Genomic DNA, 22,630 nt, shown 5'->3' with positions numbered 1-22,630 from the left:
CTCAGTATTTTAAATTCAAACACGAGAGCGTTTAAAAGCGGAACAAATATGCAAAGCAACTGAATCATTTTAAACTGTGAAAATGATAGAAAGCTCACGACATACAAAAATTACATTGTTACATGGCTAACGTTCAACTTGTTTGTGCCCGAGCATGAATGGGTGATTCTTCAATTAGAGGCACTTTTGGCTATAACTTAAAATCGTAAGCTTCTTCAAACTGTTTCGTCTTTGTTAAAACATTTATCAGATCCTTTTGTAAAGATCTGATGATAACCTTGATCAGCCTTTGGGTCGATTTTGGTATAATGTGTAGTAAAATGTGTGATCACACATTATACCATCTTGGTATAATGGCATAATGTGTGATGCTGTGGATTTTTTTGGATGTGTAATAATGCCATTTTGATAGAAAAAGCCTTGGACTTGATAAATGACAAAAACAAAATGACAGAAAAAGTCTTGTACTTGATAATAGCCTACTCAATTCAAATGATTTCAAATTCATTCAAACTATTACATAATGACTGTGTAATTGGTAATGACAAAATAAAGCTTCTTTTATCATGATCCGAAAATCTTAAAATTAATTATATTTATAATCTTCAAATTGTCACTTTGCTGCCCTGGTAGTTCTCTTCTGTAATTCTCATTTCCATTAAAAGGCAAATGTCATGGAAATTAGTATTATTTTTTTTTTGAACAACTCAAGTGTTGTCTAAAATGTTTGGCAATGAGAGCAGACATACTTTGATACATACTTTTTATATGGCTACATATTTAAAACAAGACAAACTGGGGTGAATGTAAAGTCGAATTTCTATAATTTAAATATTTGTAATGGGGAGGTCTGGGTGGGGAACTAGCGGAAAAGATATAAATATAACCGTTCCACATTTAAAAACAACAACAAAAATGTTAAAATATATTTTTCTTCAAAATCGTCTTAGGGGACAGGAAACAATTTCCCCCATGCCAAGTAAAAATCAACATTCCAAATGTTCTTTTTTTTGTCCTGATACTTGAGGTATTTTGAATACCTGCATTTTATACTATTGATGCGGGGCAGAGAATAAGGAGACGAGGCTACAAGTCATGTTTTACGATGAATAGACTTGCTTTCCTGCTGAGAGGACCGTTCGTGAGTGAACCCTGCGCATCGGGTTGTGTCGGGTTTGGTGTTATTGAGAGCAACGTCAGCGGTGAGGCGCGGGGGGAAGGAGGGAAGGAGTGAATGAGCCAACATATTCACCCCAGTGCTTTAACAATTCAAGCTGTTCTGCGGATACTTTGTGTTTCCAAGAAAACATCACGTAGTGACCATTTGCCTCTGAGACGGGCACTCACCGGTGTTACCACGAGGCTCGCGGCGGTATTTGAACAGAAGCAGACTCTGGGGAAGAGACAGCTCTGTCTGCTCATGATCAGATACAGGGGATGCTGAGCTGCTTCTAGTGCACTGGACTCAACGCCACACCGGGACGTAACTTCCTGCTGTAATGTCGCAGTGGACACATTATTGCGGTTTGGAGTGATATGGAGGATTTCAGAACATAATATTTTATGAGGTAATATTACATTTGTGTTCAGTAGGTCACGTCATGCTGCTTTGAAATCCTTGTGCCGGACTGAACCCTCACTTATGTGTGCATGGAGGGCGGTAATTAGTGCGATTAGACGCAGTTGATCTATCCTTCTTTATCAAATTAAGTGATCAACGAGAAGGCGTCACTCTGTCATAAATAAAACCCTGACTTGGTCTTTTCTTTAACAATATCTAAAGATCGTCTTAGCATGTGATGTAAACAACGCAACCTCAAGTTAATATAGGCTACTGTACACTAGCCATTCTATTGTTTTTATTATGATTCCTTAAAAGACTATACCCTTGTACAACCCTTCTTTTGCAGTAGCCTATTTAATACGGCTTAGAAATGTGATCTAAGCCTACAGTGATCTAATTACAACACCTTATGTTTTTGCATGTAATATTGCGTGTAAATGTGATCTATAATAAAAGAAAGCATTGCGGCCTGTACGTGCGTTCTCGTTTAATATTTTAAATGAATCGTTGGTTGCACATTGTTTACATCTGATAATGCAGATACTTTTAAACTTTTTCGCGTCAATCCCTGGTGCATCCTTTTACCGCGTGGGATGGAGTAGACCTAAGGCCTTAAAACATCAGCTTAATTCATTCGGATGGCACAGTGCTTGGTAAACTATGATGGCAAATATCGCTATTATTTAGATGCTAATGTGCGAAATAAAAATGTAAAAAATACACTGATTATCGCAAATAAATAGAAGATTGACGTGAATGCAAAATAACAAAAATATTCACATATACGTATACCGCATAACTGCTCATTTTAAACTACAGATTTTTGTTCATTTATTTATTTATTTTTTAAATCAAAACAATAATAAAGTTTTCCTATTTAATTTTAGGTAGGCCTAGGTGAAATACTCAAATTTCGGAATAAATTAACCAAGAAAAACTTTTTACACATTTGCACACAAACTGAAGAATTAAATTAATAATCAACAACATCTATTAATAATAAATATTACTATTAGTTGCACTCTTTTATATCACAACGAAGACACAATTCACAACTAAAATAGTTATACCAGACAGATATCAAGGATTATACCGTTATCTCAAACTGTTAATCTTTCCCCCACACTAATTCTTGAACATAATCCAAAAACAATCAAAAGAAAGCTACAATATGTATTCAACGGAATAATTTGTGTTATAATAGAACCCAATTACAATATTTTATTTTTTCAGCGTTCAAATGCAATTTAATTCACATGGTTAGAGGGCACCTGAAGGCCAACCCATTTCCAGCAGTTTTCATGTTCCCACTGTGATAAAATTTGTGCAGTCATGGGATAACAAAACCTACATATGTTAAATATGAATGTTCTAATATAATACAAAAGGGTCTTATTCCTTTCCAAAACAACTTTGGCTTCAGAAGAGCATTTATGGGTGCTTTATAGAACCCAAAAACCAATACACCAATCACAGAAGCCTATAATGAAACATATATGCTTTTTTTTATCTACAAAAAATTTAAAACTAACTAAAAAAAAGAAAAAAACTAATTTAAAAATAATAAAACTAACTAATATAACTAACTCAATAACCATATACAGCCAAAAGGTTCTTGATAAGAAAAGTGTGCATGACTAAACCTAATGTGCTCTAAAATATCATTGAATAAATATTGCGGAATATCACTATACTCACGTAGGAAGGAAATTGTGCTGTCTTACTGTGTTAGTCATGAACGGGCCTGTTCTCTACACACATTGTATCCAATCTGGTACAGAACCGAATGGAAGGCCAAAGATACTAGGCCGCTATTAAAACATGCATCAAAACTGTATAAGAAAAACAGAACTGGCTGATGAACTACCTGAAAACTCATCATGGTTCCAGACAAAAGATTTTTGAAGGTTTCCAAAAGTAATTTCAATGAACTGGGTGAATTCTGACCACAAAAGCATGGCCAATATAGTGCAGCCCACCCTTAAACAACTGTATTTTATTTAAAACGTAGGGATAATTTGGTCAGCGTTGAACATTTTGGACAACAGGCTCTGGAAATATCCAGCCAACCTCAGTGTGCACAGAGCAGTATCTGCCAGGAATAGTTTAGCGGATTATATGTCTGGGGTGACAGAGATGTAAACAGAGCTCTCGCTCACTGGGCTTAGTTAAACAGTGTAAGTGAAAGGCACATTTTGGACTGGAAAAGTCCAGGGTTGACTTGCTGTAGCCTCACGGTGCCTGTCAGACTTTATCTCTATTAGCTTTGGCAAATGCCTGCCCGAGTTTACACGGAATCCCGCTCTTCTCCTTTTATCTGAAGGGCGCACACTCACATTGTTTACATGCATGAGATTAGGAATGGGTGGGAGGAGGTGGATTTCACGATGAGAATGGTTTGGTGTCCGCCGTGCAGATAGGCAGCATTTATGGAGGCTGTGTGCTGTAGTACAGCAATGAGACATTTCTCTGGTGTGATGTCTGAGTGTGAGCAGAGAAGGGGCGTGAGAGTGAGGCTAAGTTTGTGACCTCCCTTAATGGAATCAGCAGTGTTTAGCACGCTTCCATAAAACCGAGGTGCCTGAATGCTGGACGTGTAAATATTTAATCTTGCGATACTTCAGAACAAACGGATCTCGACCCCCTGCCTTGAAATGAATTGGCCAGGCCATGTTATGAGGACAGACTTTCCCTCACAAAATGTAAATGTTAATGTACGCTATTTCTCAAATTTTGAAGCCCATGTCTTGTCTGTGTGTGTATAATCAATTACAGCAGACTATGAGAGAACAAAGAGGAACTATGGCATCTGTGGTATTTTCATTATACATATATCATTAGGTCATTTTAGCTTGTGTTAAAACTACAGGATGTTTAGTTTTTTTTTCGTAGGCTTGTTTTCTTTCTTTATATTTTCAATTAAGTTTACACTATTTTATATTTACATCGGCTGAATTACTGGAAATAAATCAAGAAAAACAAACAAACAAAGTATGTGCTTGTATTAGGGTTGTTTTTTTGTGAACAGAAATTCTAATTATTTAAAATGTATTTTTATTTTTTATTATTGAATGTATTATTTTATTAGATTCATAATCTTAAAGTATATATTATTTTTCCACATCATTATACCAGGTTTTAGCAGAAGGAAAATAAAATAAGCAACGAGATAATGCATGAGCATTCTCAGTGTTCTATTTTTTTTTTATTTTATAAAAGATGTTTGTCAAAAAAGTGGAAAAACCCAGGTTTCAGTTTTCATATTAACCTGAAATGATTTTTCCTTTTGTGAAAGTTAAATTGTGAAGTCATCATTTAACTAATATTTCTGTAATTTTACAGAAATGCTACAGGAGAAGGCCTCAGCTGTGGCTGATGAAGGTACGACCGTGGACCAGTTGGGTGGGCGTCCTGAGCTTGCCAGTGATTCCTCACATTTGGGCCTGCCTACAACTCCCAGCATTCCCCAGAACAATGAGTCTGACCAGGTAGCCAATCAGTTGCATTCTTTTAATGACGCCTGACTTGTAGGTCTTTACATATGCGAAGAGATGTAATGTAACATAACATAGATTTATTGCTAAAACACAAAAAGAATTAGCGCGAAAAAAACAGTAATATATTAAGTACAATTTTTAAGCTTTTTCCATCAACAACGAACTAATCATCATTTATCTTTTTTTGTGCGTGGACCTTCAGAACATTGGAAACATCAAAGTGGTTCTTCTCGACAGGGAACTATGGAAAAAGTTCCATGAGGCCGGAACCGAGATGATCATCACCAAAGCAGGCAGGCAAGAAGAGCATTATTTCCATTTTCCATTTCAATCCATAAATTCACAGATTCTACATTTTCATAGATTTTAAACATTAGCAGACACAAAGAGAAAAGTGGTGTTGTGACAGGGATACAAAAACATAATTAGGCCATCTCACTTCCAGTAAGAAATGCAAACGTGAAACCTTGTTGTACCAAGAGCCTCGGTCGCATGAAATGCGACAGCGCTTTTAATGGAATGTTTATAAAATATTACGCGACCAAGGTAAAGCAAGGCCGAATTCCTGTGCCTACAAATATCTAATTGAAAACACAAACGGCTGCCCCGTGTGTTAGATTTAATGTGCCCTGTGGATTAAGAGCAGGACCCTGGATATTAAGCAGAGAATGAGTCAATGCTCTCTGCCAGCCTTAGCCAGCAGTTTCTCAGTGCTTCTCTGTGGAAAATGCAAAAGGTCACCACAATTTTTCTTTAATGCTGTAACATTGTGAGGGATGGGCATCCCCTTGTCCAACTGATAAAGTGCTCCAAGAATCCTTAAACCCTTTGAAGAGCCAAAGCACTGTTCAGCCGGACAGCTGTGCACAGAACAGAAGACTGTACTTCCACATAGTTCAACAACAGATGGGCTCATTTCATTTTACATACTTTAGTGTATAACGGACACCAGGCTCTGTTAAAGATGCTCAATATGTCAATCGAGCCATGAAGCAGGAAGAGCTTTTCACCGTTTCATTTTCTTTTTTTTGAGGGGATATGACTTGTAGGACATTAGACAGCCATTCACTGAACTGTAAATCTTGAGAAAACTTGCCAGGTTTCTTCACGATGGCTCCCATTACACAAAATTGAGGCCAATTTCATGCAGTGATTCTGATCGTGGTCTTGTGTTACATAGCAGGCTTGAGCCATGTCTGCACGGTACATGCCGTTTGACAGTATAGGTTAACGCTGAAGAAGAATACACTGTTACATAAAATTCATCGGGTGTAATATAGTAACAACAACTGCTTATGACAATATTTTGCTTCTGTGAATTCCACAAACAAGGCGAAAATCCAAAGAATAATAGCATGTTAAAATGTTAGTGTTTTAGTTAATCAAAAAGCGATTTAGTTTAGCATAAACAGTAAAACAATCCCCCAGTCATGCGAATAGCACTACTTTCTATGCAGAGAAACTGGGTCATACATAGTTTTAAAGAATATTCTGGGTTCAGTACAAGCTCAGTTAACAGCATTTGTGGCATAATGTTGATTATCACAAAAACTAATTTCCATTTGTCCCTTTTTTCCTGGGTTACATTTATAAACATTAATATATTCACTTTCAATAGCTTAGCCACAAGACATAAACAATGTGTGTGTTAGCATCATTTTAATGTCTAAACTTTTCTGTGCAAAGTTTTATCCAATTTGAGAATTCTGTTGACATGACAGCATAACAGTATGAAACCTAAAATGACAGCGAAAGTGATGATTTAAACCGCTTCACAGCTCTAGTAATACACACGTTTTAACAGAATAATTCAGTGCATTAATAAAATGACACATATTTCTGGTTTTGAATTCTCCAAAACTGGACCCATTTACTTCTAAGTTAAGTGCCTTATTGTAACCTCGATTTTTGCAAGTCAAATTTGACAAGTCATTTTTTTTTTTTTGGGTGTGTTGATCAGCATTATGTATGCTGTCAATGGAACTTTGTGTTGAACTCAGAATATCCCTTTGAGGAAATGCTGAAACCTAGCTGAACTCTGCTACAACATGCGCATACGTGTCTTCGGCCCAGTACTAAGCATGATTATTGAAAGCAGCCGGCTGGTGTTACTTGTACACAGCCCGTCAGAGTAAGCATCAGCGAGGCTGATGAGAGAAGCACGGTGCCCCGTTTGATCGCGTCTCCCAGGCCCTAAAGGACCTCTCTTGCTTCATCATCAAGCTCCTTTTGATCTAGGTGTTCTGCCGACTCTTTCAGATAGCATGAATCACTGAAAGCACAGGCGTACAAAAGCGCTAAAAGAAACAGCTGGCATAATGCAGATGCTGACACCGATATGATATACTTTTTATACTTGCCATTTCTCAATGTCGTCCTCACACACATAAACTGAAGCGCAGGCCCACCCATAAACAGTGCTTTTACTGAGATAACTAAAAAAGTAATCATATCATTTAAAAAGCATTTTCACTCCCTTGGATATCTACACACTTGACATAATATATACCAAAAAAAAAACAAACAAAAAAAACTGTCAACATTTACTCACCCTCATGGCTCACATGTCTGACTTTCTTCTGCAGATTACAAAAAAGATATTTGGAAGAATGCAGAGGTCCAAACAACACTACAATATATATTATTTTGTTCCACAGAAGAAAATTAGTCATATGCAATGACATGACGATGAGTAAATGATGACAGAATTTAAATTTTTGGGTGAACTCTTCCTTTAAGCAACAAGAAAAAGAAGGACATTTTGCACATAGCTGTTCCCATGCCAAGGACAGCTCTCCAACGTGACTACCTACAGCAACAGAATACTGTCACAGAGCCACTGTAAGGCCCCTTTAGACATGCCATGTGATCTACTGTGGCAGCCATTATGTCAAAGTGTTGCATAAATGGAAAGAGCATTACATATCCCTCAGGTGTTTACATACGAGTCTTGAGTAAATGTGTTTTACTCAAGATTTATTACATCCTCACAGTTAGTACTGTAAATACTGATGTTAATTTTTCCTAACTGTATTTTCTTAACATGAATAATTTATTTTAGATACATTTGCATATTTTGAAAACGTCTACATGTTCAATAAAAGTACACAAGAACTCTTGTAATGTTTAATGTAACATTTTACAGTAAGTTTTAATGTAATAGGTATCATAAAATATTAACATAAGTAACTATTACTAAACTATATTTTACAGCATTTAGGTTTGTTAATTTTTACATATACCCCCCAAAAAAATTATTTTTTAAAGCTGTATAAATATATGTATCACAAAAGAACAAAATGAACAATAGCATATTTATAAACTGACTTTATAAATATAAATGTATAATTAAACTAGATTTTAAAAATACAGTTTAAATAAAAATGATAATTCTATAAAAATGCTGTAAACGTTATTTTGTTAGTTCATCATACTAAATGCATTTAATTGAACCTAATTGTAAAGTCTAGAAACAATGTTGGAACCAACAGTAGAATAAGACAGTGGATGATAAATGTAAGTTATTAATGATAAATGTAATTATTGACACAGAAGGACAAGGAAACACAGCATTATCAGAATACAGTATGTCTGGTGGAAAGGTTTGTTTAAGATGTTCCTGATGGCTTAAAGCACCTCTTTTGCAATCTCTTGCCCAGAGTGATTTACATTGATTGGATTGCAGGCCTGGGCCAGACATGGAGCTTTACCTTTCCCTGAGCTCTTCCTCTGGGTATTAGAGGTAGTGCTCTCAGTAACTTTTTACATTGTGCAGGCCTGAGCAGCTATGCATTTGCAAATGCAATGAACTGATTCAGTTCAGGGCACATTTATTTGCCGTAATAAATGTATGACTGCTGGTGGAACCCTTTAGAAAGCCTAAAAAAATTAATGCAGTGCAGTGGAACTTTTAGAGGAGTGGGGTGGTTCAATAGGGCTGGTTAGCTGCCCGCTGTTTAAAAGATCTGCCATTAAAAAAGCACTCTGAATTTATAAGGGGACTTGATCTTTTTGCAACTTTGCAGATGAGATAAAAAAAGATTATTTTGGATATTTCATGTGAAAATGTCACCAAAGGTAGCTCCATTGATTTGTTTTATGACTGTGTCTGCTATATTAGCATATTCTGTCTGTCATCTCAGCTTTACCTGTATCTGAACAAAATAGAGATCCCACATTATATAGAGCGGCTCCTTCAAAACAGAGTCAATCCCTAAAAATATATATCTGCCCAAAAGCAAATCAGTACCAGGTACAGATCATGACTCCTTATATGGGGTTGTCGAGGATAACAGTTGAATTTTATGCTTTACGTTTTATGACTTTTTTTGAAGTGTAGCCTTTTATAGTAGAGACATTTGTGTGAGATGATTTGCAGAGGATTGTCTGGGGATGCTTGAGCATGCAGCCTTCTTTGAGATTTAAGCGACCTTTTGTGCTTCTTAAACGACTAATCTGTCCTAAAAACAGGTTAAGCTGTTATCTGATCACTAATCGTGCATTCATCCGCCCAAAACAAACACTTCCCGTGATTCTCTTGCACTTAAGGCCTGTTAAAACCCTCGAAAGAGCTGATAAGACAGATTCATCCATTTCAGTGCTCAGCTGTTGCACACGCACCCTGGGCGTAAGTCGTTCGGATAAAAAAGCTGTTCCTGTAATGAGCAATAAAGATGACACTGAGATACCTGAATGACACAAATGGGATAAGCCTGTGTAGATGCGATTGAAAGAGAATGACCTCAGTGAGCACGAAAGTGCATTAACAAGCTGCCAGGTTAGATCTAAATGTCATTTAAGGACAAAACCACGGTATAAAAACAGAAATAAAATTATTAATCAACATAAAATAAAATAAGTAATGAATGAATTAATACAATTATTTCTCATTGTTTAACAACACCTGAAATAATGAAGTTCTATCTATTTTAATGTGACATCTTCTTTCAATTGTAAGGCACTTTTTTAAACCCTGATGGTATCATTTGCACTCTTTTTAGGCGGATGTTTCCCAGCTACAAAGTTAAAGTCACAGGAATGAATCCCAAGACCAAATACATCCTTTTAACTGACATTGTTCCAGCTGATGACCATCGGTACAAGTTCTGTGACAACAAGTGGTGAGATTAACATCCCTCTGTCTATATTTAATGTTTCTGCACTGGAAGAAAGAAAAAAAAACAAGCCAAGGTCACAACAGAGTAATTAGAATAACCAAATTTTGGAAAGTTGTTTAAGGATACTCTATGCCTTTGGAAATTCCACTCCACACAAAAGTGACTTGATCAGAACAGTGACTGGTCCCTTGAGGCATCTGGACACTTATTCAAACTACATTGCGAAGAGACAAAAATTAGCATGTTTTATACTCTGCTGTCTCCTCCAGTCTATGTGATTCTAAGTTAGTTGACTTGAGTGAACAAATGGTGCCATTCGCACTATCTACACATTACAACTTTTAACACACTTCATACTCTTTCGAGTAAACATGAACAACCAATAAACTATATAATACAATATAATAATTATTAAAATAATTATTCATGCAATTTGTATGATTTACAGCACTGAAGTAATGGTTATTGTCAATAGTTTTACTTTTACTAATACTTTGCATTCATGAATATAATGTTGGTAAATAATAAACAACAAAGAATGCTTTGGCCTTGTTTTCAATAGACTTTTCATAAAATGAGAATTTATCCAATAAAACACTTTTGCAAAGGTCAGCACTGAAAGAAACTCAAATTACAGCCATATTTTATAGCAAACAATGTGCAGTCTGCATCAGTTTAACCATGCAATACTAGCTAGTTCTGGCTGTGGATTGTCATTAGCACACAGTTAATTACTGTAGGCCAGAGCAGACAGTCTGTCAAAACCAATGGGCTTAAAACAGCTGGGTTATGGATGCTGTCCTCTTTGTGACCCTGTGCCTCTGGCAATGCCACTATCCACCCATGCAACAATTGGCACCACAAATAATTCAGATTTGGTTGAATCCAGCATGGAAAAAATAAAATAATGATGGCACGCAAATCTCAATGAATTGCATGTTGTGTTACGAGAACGAGTATTTTCTGAACATTTTTCAAAATCTGTGGGATAGACTGGAATTCCAGCATTTGCCAGCATCGGTTCTGGAGATCTTCAGCGACACCTTCGAGGCACACAATTAGTAGTGATGTTATGGTCAAAGCAGCCACCCCAAATCTTTGGGATTTACTCCCATAATGTCATGGACATAACTACTTGTGCTCTGAATCTGTCATTAATGTACAGATGTTCTGCATAAAGCCCGTCTGTAGCCTGCTGCTATATCCTACAGAATTTGTGCAACACTGAAAAACAGTTTTCAAACGCTATGGCATGATGTCAGAGGTGCTGGAAAGCTATGTAGTACTAGAAGAGAAAATCTAGGGGACAGAGCCTAAATCACTACACAAACAACTGTAAACTACAGGTCTTTTGCAAATGTTGCGAGTGCCCTTTAGGGTTGTCAAAAAACTAAAGAAATTCTTATGTTCTTTTCCATAGGATGGTGGCAGGAAAAGCAGAGCCTGCAATGCCTGGAAGACTCTACGTCCACCCAGACTCTCCTGCAACAGGGGCCCATTGGATGAGACAGCTGGTCTCCTTTCAAAAGCTGAAGCTCACAAACAACCACCTTGATCCATTTGGGCATGTGAGTGGCTGTGAACAAATCATTTTGTAAAAATCTAAGCTTTGACATTAAAACTTTGGATTTGATGAGAGTGAGCAAAGAAGAGAGAATTACAAGTTGGACTAGGTGTGACACCAAATGTAGTGAACATAGCAACCAATCTTTTGTTCAGTATTGTGACATACATCCAAGTGAAACGGATTATTGAAAAAAGAAAGAAGTGTAGGGTGGGGGATTGGTTCTTCTGTCAGTTGTTGATTGTATGGAGGCAGATCTGAATGTAAGCTTAATGTAAGAAAGAGGCAGAGTTTGAGTATACAGAATGATTGGAGAAGACCAGTATACTTCACCAGAGAGAAGTACGTCGTTTCACCAGAAGATCAGGTTATGACATTTTTCAAAATCTGTGGGATAAACTGGACTAAGGTAGAAAAGCATTTAATTTCCCATAATTTTTATTTCTTTGAATTTAAATTAAATTAGAATTAACCCTTCAAGCAAGGTTGTCAAGCGAACATGTTTAAGTCTATCTTGACAAACTTTTTTTTTTTTTTTTTCATAAAAATTACATTTCAACTCTATAAATATTGTGATTTATAACATAATATATTGGAATTGCAATTCTGCATCCTGTTCAGTTCAGACTGAATACACCTAATCTGAGAGATATGGTAAGGGTCATCTTGAGAAAGTAGGAGAATGGAGAATGGAGACAGTGAAGCAGAGGTGAGGAGTCTGACCATGGCAGCGCTGCCCAAAGGAGCTTGTGGACCTAGCTTGTCTGATGCAATAACATCAGAAGCAAGCTCATTAGGTTCATAACCTGTCAGAACGGCACAAAGTTGGCCTGTCAGGATTAGTTGAATGCCTAGGAAGTGATAAGGGTGAGTAATGAGCTCGGAAAGAGGTTGCTAAGCTCTACTGACGCCCACAACAGCAGGGACACTGCGGCTGGCCGAGAGCCCCAATACAGGCCACCACTGTAGCCATGCTAGTGCTCACTACACAAGTCAGTCAAAACATACGCTGACGCTAGGAGTCACAGATTTAAAAATTATTGTGCTGATAATTATTTTCCTGTTATTCCTAAAAAACATTACTGTTTCCACAAAAATATTAAGCTGTTAAATTTTTTTTTTAACATTGATAATAATAAGAAATATTTCTTGAGCACCAAATCAGCATATTAGCTTGATTTCTGAAGGATCATGTGACACTGAAGACTCGAGTAAGGTCTTCTGAATATTCACTATGGCCATCTCCGGAATAAATATCATTTTTAAAGTATATAAAAATAGGAAACAGTTATTCAAAATTGTAATAATATTTCACAATATTACTATTTTTGCTTTTTTGTTTTTTTTTTTAAATGGCAAAACAAAATAATATCCAATATATCGATAACCGGTATGATACCGATATACTGGGCATTCCTGACCAAAGCTGTTCCATAACACACAAACATGAAACAAAGACCTTAGTGCAGAGGTTCTCAACATGTGGCCCGTTACAAATTCAAATGCAGCCCACCACGATGAACACAATTAAAAAAAAAAAAAAAACTTTCAGTTTTACAATTCATTTTAGTTTAGTTTACATTAATTAAAAAATGTACTAAACAAATATAAGCTATAATGTTTTTGTCATGTAAAATAATTTTGTTTTTCATATACTATTTTCAGACATGAGCAGGCCTGTACTCGCATAATCACTTACAAGCGCAGAATTCAATTCAAATTAAAACTAAAGTAAAACCGAGCATCAGAATGGACAAATTTGTTGTCAAGGGAGAAAAACGAAATATGGAAAATGCCAGCGAAGGAACACATACAAACAAGAATAGTCACAGTATCAGCAGTGAAGGTAGGAGAAGTGCTTGAATTTCAGCATCAACTTTCAGTTTGCCCCGCCACTCAGTTGAAGATGTTCAGGCAAAAGGAAACACCCATACTATGCAGCAATCATCCTTAATTGCAGAAATGTGGCCAAACATCTCTAGAGAGAACCTCAGATTATTACATTCGAAAGTGCTTTCCATATTTGGATCAACATAGGCTACATTTGTGAACGCACATTTTCTGTAATGTTGCGCGCCTTACAGACTGCAACTTACAATCGCAACTTACAATTGCAACTTCATTGTGCTGTTACTCCTTTCGAGCCGAATTTCACAAAATTGGTCAGCTCCCGACAGCATCAGGTGTTTTATTAATGGTGAGTAGGATTATTTATTTAATTATTTCAATGAATGTAATCGATTAGATATCATAATATTTAGGCTATAATATTATAAATCTGGTTGGTTTGTATTGGTCACGTAATATGTAAATGATATGCGTGCGGCCCGTGAGACTTGCACTTGGACCATAGTGCGGCACAGTGGAAAAAAAGCTTGAGAACCACTGCCTTAGTGCATCAAACAATGAAAAGTATGTAAAGAGTCACATGACCAAATTCAAAAACTAGGTTGTTGCAGTGCACTCAACTATATAGCTACTTTTACTTCATGTATGGAAGTTGTGATTTATTGGCATTTCCACTACACCATGCTTTGATTTCATTTGCTAGGCCACTGACCACACAGACACCAAACACCCAAAGATATTTATAAGTGAACATGCAACAGTTTTTTTCAGTGCAGGGCCATATAGCTTTAAGGTCACATTACAAAACTTCTATTCCCAAAAACAGATCTTAGATTAAAAGAAAACACTGAGATGAAAGGCAAGGGCCAGCCACGGAGTCTGCATTGATCTGACAAAGGTGCATGATTAATATACTTGGACAGCGCACATCCCTGTATCTGAATCATCAATGCAGCTCGTATCACATGGTATTACCTCAAGACGCCAGCCAGCCAACCAGGCAAAGGTCACATGTGTCTGCATTCACCCAATAAAGCGCTCAAACCATTCGTTTGGCTGGGGTACCGTCTGTGTCTGAGACGGGGGGGATTGACCTGAGGTTGCCCTCTGTGCACTGGTGCTCCTAACTCCTCTTAAAAAAGTGCAGCTATGAGGAGAGCTGCTTCACTCTCTGTCTGAGAGTCGACATAACAAAGGGAAAGGCCTTGATGCTTATTGGCCCTGACACAACTGTGTTGGGGATGACCCTAACTAAACGCTTCACTGAACACCGAACACATGGACGTACTGAGCACACTGGTGCTAGAACACTATGATCAAACACATACACAAACGATCCAATTGGATTACTTGCATACAACACAGAACAATACCTCTTGACATTTTATTGATCCTGTCACGTTAACATATACTGTACATTAACAGCCTCATTAGTGTTCAACATACAGTTTTGTACATTCCCTAAAACCTACAATATGGTTGTAACAGGATCATACATACAGGTATTTATGTATTCACAGCTTTATAAATTTTGAAATGTAAAGTGTATTGTAGATATATATATATATATATATATATACATATATACATACAATATATATATATATATATATATATATATATATATATATATATATATATATATATATATATATATATATATATATATATATATATATATATATATATATATATATATATATATATATATATATATATATATATATATATATATACATACATACATACATATAGTGTTTTTTGCAATAATTTTTGCAAAAATTGAGTTTATTGCAATAATTTCACATTCAATCTTCAAATTAATGTACAAACAACATAAAGACAGTATATTTTTTTATATTTGTTTAATGACATCTTTTTTTATGACTGAAGGCCATTATCAATAATACCAATACTGATTTCTCTATAAAACTGCCCCCCCCCCCTTAATATTTACCCATTGACTATAGCCATTCAACATTACAGTATAATTGAGAGCTATTCATTTTAACATTTATTAGACTTTAAAAAATAACATCTAATTTAAGTGAACTTAAAACAATCTTCACATAAACCCATTATAATAAATGTCATATTTACCTGTGCCATTCAGCAGAAATATACAGAAATTGAAATCAAACACTAAATTCTAAATTAAATATAGATGAATCCTTAAAGCTATAAAAGTTATTTTTTATATATATAAAATTATTAGAACACTAGTATTTTCACCAGCTAAAATATGGTTTTAAGTCAGTTATTTATTTGCAGACGTTGCCACAGTTCTTCTGGATTTAGTCTGTCTCAGTTTGTTCTGTTTCTTCAAGTCATTCCAGACAGACTGGATGATGATGAGATCAGATCTCTGTGTGGAGCACTGGCTGTTGTCAAGACTCCTTGTGCAAACAAAAATCAATTAATGGCAAAATAAATGTCTGGAAATGTAAACTGATATTTCCTACTGACCCACTACAGCAAAAGATAGAATTTAGCTGGTGAAAATACTAGTGTTCTAATAATTTTGGTGTTCTACTAGTAACACTAACAATACTAGTGTTGAAATAATTTTAAATATACATTCATACATACATATATATTTAATAAAGCTCTAACCCCAACCCATACGCATAAACCTAACCATTGGTATTTTATATAAATATACTATTATTAATATATTTATATAAAAATTAATGTAATAGGTAGATAAATGTAAACATATCTAAAGTCCTTCATGCGTCAAGTGCTGTCAGTATGTTAATAATCTATGTTTCCATTGTATGAAAATGTACATGCAATAGAATTAATTACAAAAAAAGAAAAGGTCTCTTTTTGTTAATATTCTTTCCTAATGTAGGCCTGCATTTCTGTTCTCAGATCATCTTGAACTCAATGCACAAATACCAGCCCAGGTTACACATTGTGAAGGCTGATGAAAACAATGCCTTTGGCTCTAAGAACACGGCCTACTGCACTCACGTCTTCCATGAAACAGCTTTCATCTCCGTTACATCCTATCAGAACCATAAGGTACCAACAGAACCTGCCCATAACACAATAGTGTCAACTATTGCTCACACCTGCAGTTGTTTTTAATAAACATTACAATTCCTAACTCGTTTGTTTTTATAGATCACCCAGTTAAAAATTGAGAACAATCCTTTCGCCAAAGGTTTCCGTGGCAGCGATGAGGGTGATTTGCGTGTGTCCAGACTTCAAGGGTAAGATTATCATTGAAAATATGCTGTATAATGTACCAAATAGATATCTTATTGATCAAGTGCCCCTTTTCCTAGGAAAGATTACCCTGTAATTTCTAAGAACATGGTCCGGCAGCGGCTTATCTCATCACATGGCCATCTGTCAGGAAAACTGGGTGCAGGTGTGCCGAGTAGCCACCCGCAGGTGGTTTCTCACTATCAGTATGACAGTGGCGTCCCTCTACCGAACTCCGATTCCCAGGAAGCTCTCTCTAACTCCTTCCCATCTAGCCGGGAATCCAGCCTTCTTTACCACTGCTTCAAGCACAGAGGTACAGGGCTATAGCAACCACCTTATTTGCCAAAAACACATGAATCCAGACTAGGGATGCACAAAATTAGTACAATATAGGTTATTGGTTGATATGTATCTGTATCGGTCAGGTTTTATATATTCGATATCAGCTGTGCTCATTTTCTGTATTTTTACATTTAGATTTCCTTTGAAGTAATCTAACGTTCACTTAAATTTATACTTAAAAAATGCTAATAATTTAATAATTAGCTATGTTAAACCTATAATAATTAAATTAATAATTTAACACTGTTAAATGTAATGTCAATCTCATAATTATTTTTCAATTTTTAAACTTTGCATTATAAAACTGTTGCCTAAATTCACTTGTAGAATTTAATGTAGTTTTGATTAAATAAATGCAGCCTGCGTGAGTTGTAGCATTTATAATGATTATAATCACTAAAATATAAAAGCTTTATATATATATATATATATATATATACATACAGTATATATATATTAATAATAATATGAGTAACATAACATGTAACATAACAATATAATAATGGTAATATAATATAATAATAAGATTATCGGCATGGGTACATCCCTAATTCTGACATAAACTAAGACTAGTTGCAGTTTTATGAATTATTTAAAATGCATTTTTCAAAATTTGATTAATTTCAAAGCTTTGTGTATTCAAATATAACATTTTCTTTTAGATAATACAAGGCATTTGGAGCTGGGATGCAAACGCCCCTATCTTGACACAACAGCCTCTGCAGTTTCAGATGAGCACTACTTCCGCTCCCCTCCTTCCTACGATCCACCCCTGCTGTCCCATCCATACTGCAGTGATGCGTTGGGCTCTAGAGAGGCATGCATGTATGGAGGAATGGAGGGAGAGGCAGGGGGCACAGTAGGTGCCGATGACCTCCCGGCCCCCTCCCTGAACTGCAATATGTGGGCGTCAGTGCAGCCATATCCTCGTTACGGCATGCAGACTGTGGAGGCTATGCCATACCAGCCCTTTCCCGCCCACTTCAACAGCACAGCCTCCGCTGGCTCTGTGGTTCCCCACCACTCACCGTCCATGCAGCGTCCACATCCAGCACCTCCCGACCTAATCACGTTTACCACACAGCGGGTGTTGCCACCCACACCATCTTCAGCATCCTCCTCCCCCTCTGGCCCTGCCCCCCGTGACAGAGCACATTCCTCACTGTTTCACAGGAAGCCTGGGTCGCCGGTTCATTCACAAAGGGATTTCACAAGCTATCCGACCCATAGCCCCACTTCAACACGAGAACCAGCCTATCAATACCAAACAGGCCTCAGCAGTGTTGGGCCGCACTGGACTGACAGTTAAAGAGTTACCCACAACACCATCTACAACTATATTCCTCTTCAGCTAAGAGCAACAAACTCTCTGAACAACAACTGCAATGAGATTATTTTTACATACAGCCATGATGCTAAATTGTATAGCAAAGCCATAAATCTATTTAGCCTAATAGAATAGGAAACCTAAAATTAGTGGCACTGTGTATTTATTTGAATTTGAGATATGACTAGAGTTGCGCAGGTGGTAAAGCCAAGCACAAATGGCATACCTAATGCACTGTTGTTGGCATTAAAGAGATTGTTCACTCAATGAAAAATTCTTCAACAAATTCTTCTACAACAGTCACATGAGAACAACAGGAAGGAAAGCAAATAATGACATAATTTTCATTTTTGGGTGAACTGTCCCTTTAAGATGAACCTTTTCGACTTTCTGTATGAGGCACAAAATGTGTGTGCCAATCGAAATTATGCTACGCTTGAGAGATTTTGTGTATTAGTAGCATAATGAAAAAAGTGTCAATGGGTTATGTTAAATGTTAGTTAACCTAAACAGACTTAGTTACTAAGGCTGTCTTTTTCCTCTTCAAATGTTAGTGTGCAAAACCTGTGCCAAGCCCAAAGATTGGTTGGAGTAATTTTCTGGGTGTTATTAAGAGATTCTTATTATTTCCTATTATTGCAATAAAGTTTAAAACAAAAAAATATTTTTTTCCATTTTTATATATATTACATTTAAATGGAATTTGCTTGTGTACTGATGCTATGCAATCTTTGTAATGCAACTCAAGCTATTAAATATTAAAACACCTGACCCTCTACCATAATCAAATGATGTGTGGCAAAAAACAAAAATGCATACCAGACTTACAGCTCAGATTAAAGCTGGCTCAGAAAATACTCTATGCGTAGGTACTTCTACAGTATTAAAGTTCCCTTCATCATAAGTAGTGCTGCATTCTTTTTTCATATTCTTGTACATAGTTTGTGTCCAAGCACCTTGTGAAGTGGTGAAGTTGCTCCAGATTCCATCTCATCAGAAAATAATCTTGAAATCTTCAGCTCAGTGGTCTTGAATTGGCTCCTTTGCTTTTCCTTCATTTTCGTTGGACTGTGTCTGTCCGGCTTAACAATATATGGTAAAAGAGAAGTGTTTGAGTTGTGAGTCTGGCACCAAATCATTGTCCAAATTTGTTCAATTAGCACAATGCGACATCAGAGAATTCCTTTCAACCAGATGGAAGCTTAAAGAACGATCATTAAGAGAGAAACAGAGAAGAACAGAGAACTCATCTGAAGTCCAAAACTCAACTGGCTGGGTTGGAAATCCTTGAGATGTCGACAATGTAAAACAGCTTCTGCGGGCAGGCAGCCACAAGTCAAACTCAAAGAGAATGGTGTATCACTGGTAAGTATTGTGGTTCTAATGAATGAAAACAAGATGTGTTAAGGGAGCATATAGTGGTGTATTTACTCACACTAAATCATCTAAAATGGGAAAACTGACAAAAAAAAGTTAATTCAGCATGTGACTAATTATATCCACAGGCATCTCAGTTTTTTTGCACACATGTTGAATAAACGGTACCTTTTTTAATTTCCCATGATGAGTTCATTATGTAGCATTGTTTTCAAGGCCTCCTGTTTGAACAGACTGCAGAAAGCAAATATAGGATGGTTAATTAACAAGACTAAATACAAGAAATCTAAAATCTAAAATAATGATCTACAGAAAACACTCAAAACTAAACCCACCTGAATGTGTTAGATGCTAAAATTCCAGATGTGGTTTCTATGGACCGTTGGATGATTTTTGGTTGCGTTGTTGAGACATGTTTACTTTGTTGCCATGCTGTTACTCATAATACGTTCTGACTAAAATTATGATGTTTAGATGTTTTTAAGAACAAATTTATTAGAAAATATTTGTTATTTTAATATCAGCTACCAGTCATAAGAAAATAATAAAATAAAATAATTGCGGAATATTGTTTTGGACATATCTTTTTTTGTTTTTTTTTTATAATGGTGCATCACAAGAAACATGCTATAATGTATGAAATAATATTTAAAATAATAATCCATAATTCTATAATGAATATATGCTATAATATGTTATAATGTTTTCACATGAAAACTAAACAAAACATTGGATGAGAGTATCTGCTAATACTAATACATACTACTGTATGTTTTAATTTGCTTCATTGATGAACAGAAGTGCTACGTGTGATTTTTGTGACTTTATTTAACTACAAACAAGTAAAAAAATTGCTGATTTGTATAAAGCAGGTTTCTCAGAACATAAGGGAAAAACACAGTCATAAAAAATATTGCCTTGTTGTGATAAAAAATAAAAGGTACATTAAAAGGCAAATGGGAAATGCAGTTGATTCCTCCGAATGGGTCCCAGGGTATTGATTGTAGAGAACTGGACTGCTGATGAAAACAAGCAGATCTAAGGGGGAGGGAGGAAATGAGAACATTAGATTCTGGCTCTTTGAAATTCTCCAAAAACATTTTGATTTACATGAGTGATACACAATCCAAGAATGAATCCCATAAAGTACCAACAGAGTAATAGGACATATGAGCATGAAGAAAATAGCCATTGTATTATACATAACTTCAATGGAGTGCTGTTCTGTTTTTGACTGGGTTCAAGTACAGGAAGTGTCATGTGGTACTTTAATATGCTTTTAAAAAGTGAAACACTCTCCCTTGCCAAATCCCATCTGATAAATCTAGGATCACTTAAAAAGAGCCCTCATTGTCATCTGATCAAAACTTAGCCGGCCTTTTTATTTATTTTTTTTAAACCAAAGCTTTGGTAGCACATAAAAAGACAAACTGGACCTATAAGATTCATGCGATTTAACTTTCCACATAAAAAGTCGTCTATCTCCATTAAAACAGAGCCAGGTTTAAGCCTCTCATAGAATACTCCAGCTTGTAGTATCTATCTACATTGGGACTGGGGGGCATCTGGAACTCATTGGAGGTGATCTCCCTTGCCCTCCACTTGCAGCTTCCCCACTGTCGTCCCTAAATCCCGTCTGAGAGCCGCCTTGGCAAGGCAACTCTCTGACCCAGCAGCTTAAGTCACTCCTCCTTGTAAAACGTTGGAATCGGCTCTTCGAAGGAGCACTCAGAAGCACACTTTAAATACTTTGAGGAGATTTAATATCAAGTCCATTATGGCCTTTCTGGAGCCCAGTAAATAGTCAATTAGTGGATAATTCTGATTCGATCCACATGCGGCCAGATCCGCTGGGGCGACCGGACAGCTTTGCATTCAGAGGACCCCGCCAACACTCTCGGGAAAAAAAGGGGGCGACTGAAACGGGAGGGGCACCACATGTAGCCCTTTTTGTGCCTCACCTGCCCATTGCAGCAGGCATAAATGCTGTCAAGTCTAAGTTGCTTTTTGTACTTTCAGTGACTTTGGAATAAAAACAAAGTCATAATCCCTCAAACTGGAGTTGTTTGTGGTCTTGCTGCATTGGAACTGAGGGGGGTTGACTGATCTCAGACGAGAGGGTGGGCTTCAGGAGGAAGGCCAAATTGGGAGATTCAGAGGTCCAACTCAAGGCGGTATCCCTTGATCAAAAGGTACATCTAGTTGACTCCAATAAAACATAAACCCAACTGTAGAAAATTGGGGTCCAACATTGCTGAGTGGCTTTGGATAAAAGGACCAATAAAAATTAATAATTGTATAATATACATACTGCGGATTAGAGTTTGGTGGATGGATTAATCTTTTATCCATCGGATTATATAAAGGCCTGTGAGGTTGATATATAGTGTGCTGCGATGGCAGAAGAACACAGGCAACAAACAAGCTCAAATTTGGGCCTAATTTTTATAAAAGGCTATTTAACCAGTCACAACAAAGCTTCACAAAGTGAACAATGTTGATCTGTATCCAACTACATACTTCACTGGAATACGAAGATTTTCAAAAAAACAGGATATGATTATAAAAACTGCTGCGGTTGGATTTGAGGACTACACATGCATAGTCTTCACATTACCTCATTGTTGCATCACATTTGCTGGCCAACTATGGCTTAGCATGTGAACCTGTGCGGGTGCAGAAAGTGCGGGTTCTGGATGGCAAATTAGTGTTTGAAAGCGTGATACGCCTTTGTGCACTTCAATACTCCACCTCTGCGCTCTCAACAGAGTTTCTGTT

At 36.5% G+C, this 22,630-nt stretch overlaps 1 protein-coding gene and 1 long non-coding RNA gene across 3 annotated transcripts in view; one reads left to right on the top strand and one right to left on the bottom strand.

Moving 5' to 3' along the window:
• The window catches only part of LOC107664909 (T-box transcription factor TBX4-like), a 20,665-nt gene extending 1,858 nt beyond the window's left edge, over positions 1–18,807 (top strand). Inside the window, exons 1-9 of one of the 2 annotated variants that reach the window (XM_016455593.1) lie at positions 1,220–1,568; positions 4,907–5,052; positions 5,264–5,358; positions 10,062–10,181; positions 11,599–11,746; positions 16,465–16,617; positions 16,720–16,808; positions 16,884–17,119; positions 17,811–18,807. In XM_016455593.1, coding sequence (XP_016311079.1) covers positions 4,909–5,052; positions 5,264–5,358; positions 10,062–10,181; positions 11,599–11,746; positions 16,465–16,617; positions 16,720–16,808; positions 16,884–17,119; positions 17,811–18,457 — 1,632 coding nt within the window. In that variant the 5' untranslated portion in view covers positions 1,220–1,568; positions 4,907–4,908 and the 3' untranslated portion in view covers positions 18,458–18,807. Of the gene's footprint in view, positions 1–1,219; positions 1,569–4,906; positions 5,053–5,263; positions 5,359–10,061; positions 10,182–11,598; positions 11,747–16,464; positions 16,618–16,719; positions 16,809–16,883; positions 17,120–17,810 lie in introns of those variants that run through there. The other variant, XM_016455594.1, reaches the window with a different exon arrangement.
• Positions 18,808–20,680: 1,873 nt separating this feature from the next.
• LOC107664916 (uncharacterized) overlaps positions 20,681–22,630 on the bottom strand; it is a 28,350-nt gene continuing 26,400 nt past the window's right edge. Inside the window, exon 3 of the long non-coding RNA XR_001631504.1 lies at positions 20,681–20,890. This is a non-coding gene — a long non-coding RNA (uncharacterized LOC107664916). The remainder of the gene's footprint in view (positions 20,891–22,630) is intronic.

This window comes from Sinocyclocheilus anshuiensis, unplaced genomic scaffold (assembly GCF_001515605.1).
Source record: "Sinocyclocheilus anshuiensis isolate Anshui unplaced genomic scaffold, SAMN03320099.WGS_v1.1 scaffold319, whole genome shotgun sequence".
NCBI classification, from domain to species: Eukaryota; Metazoa; Chordata; class Actinopteri; order Cypriniformes; family Cyprinidae; genus Sinocyclocheilus; species Sinocyclocheilus anshuiensis.
The sequence above is the reverse complement of the archived record's forward strand: the minus strand, read 5'-3'. Positions and strand labels throughout refer to the sequence as shown.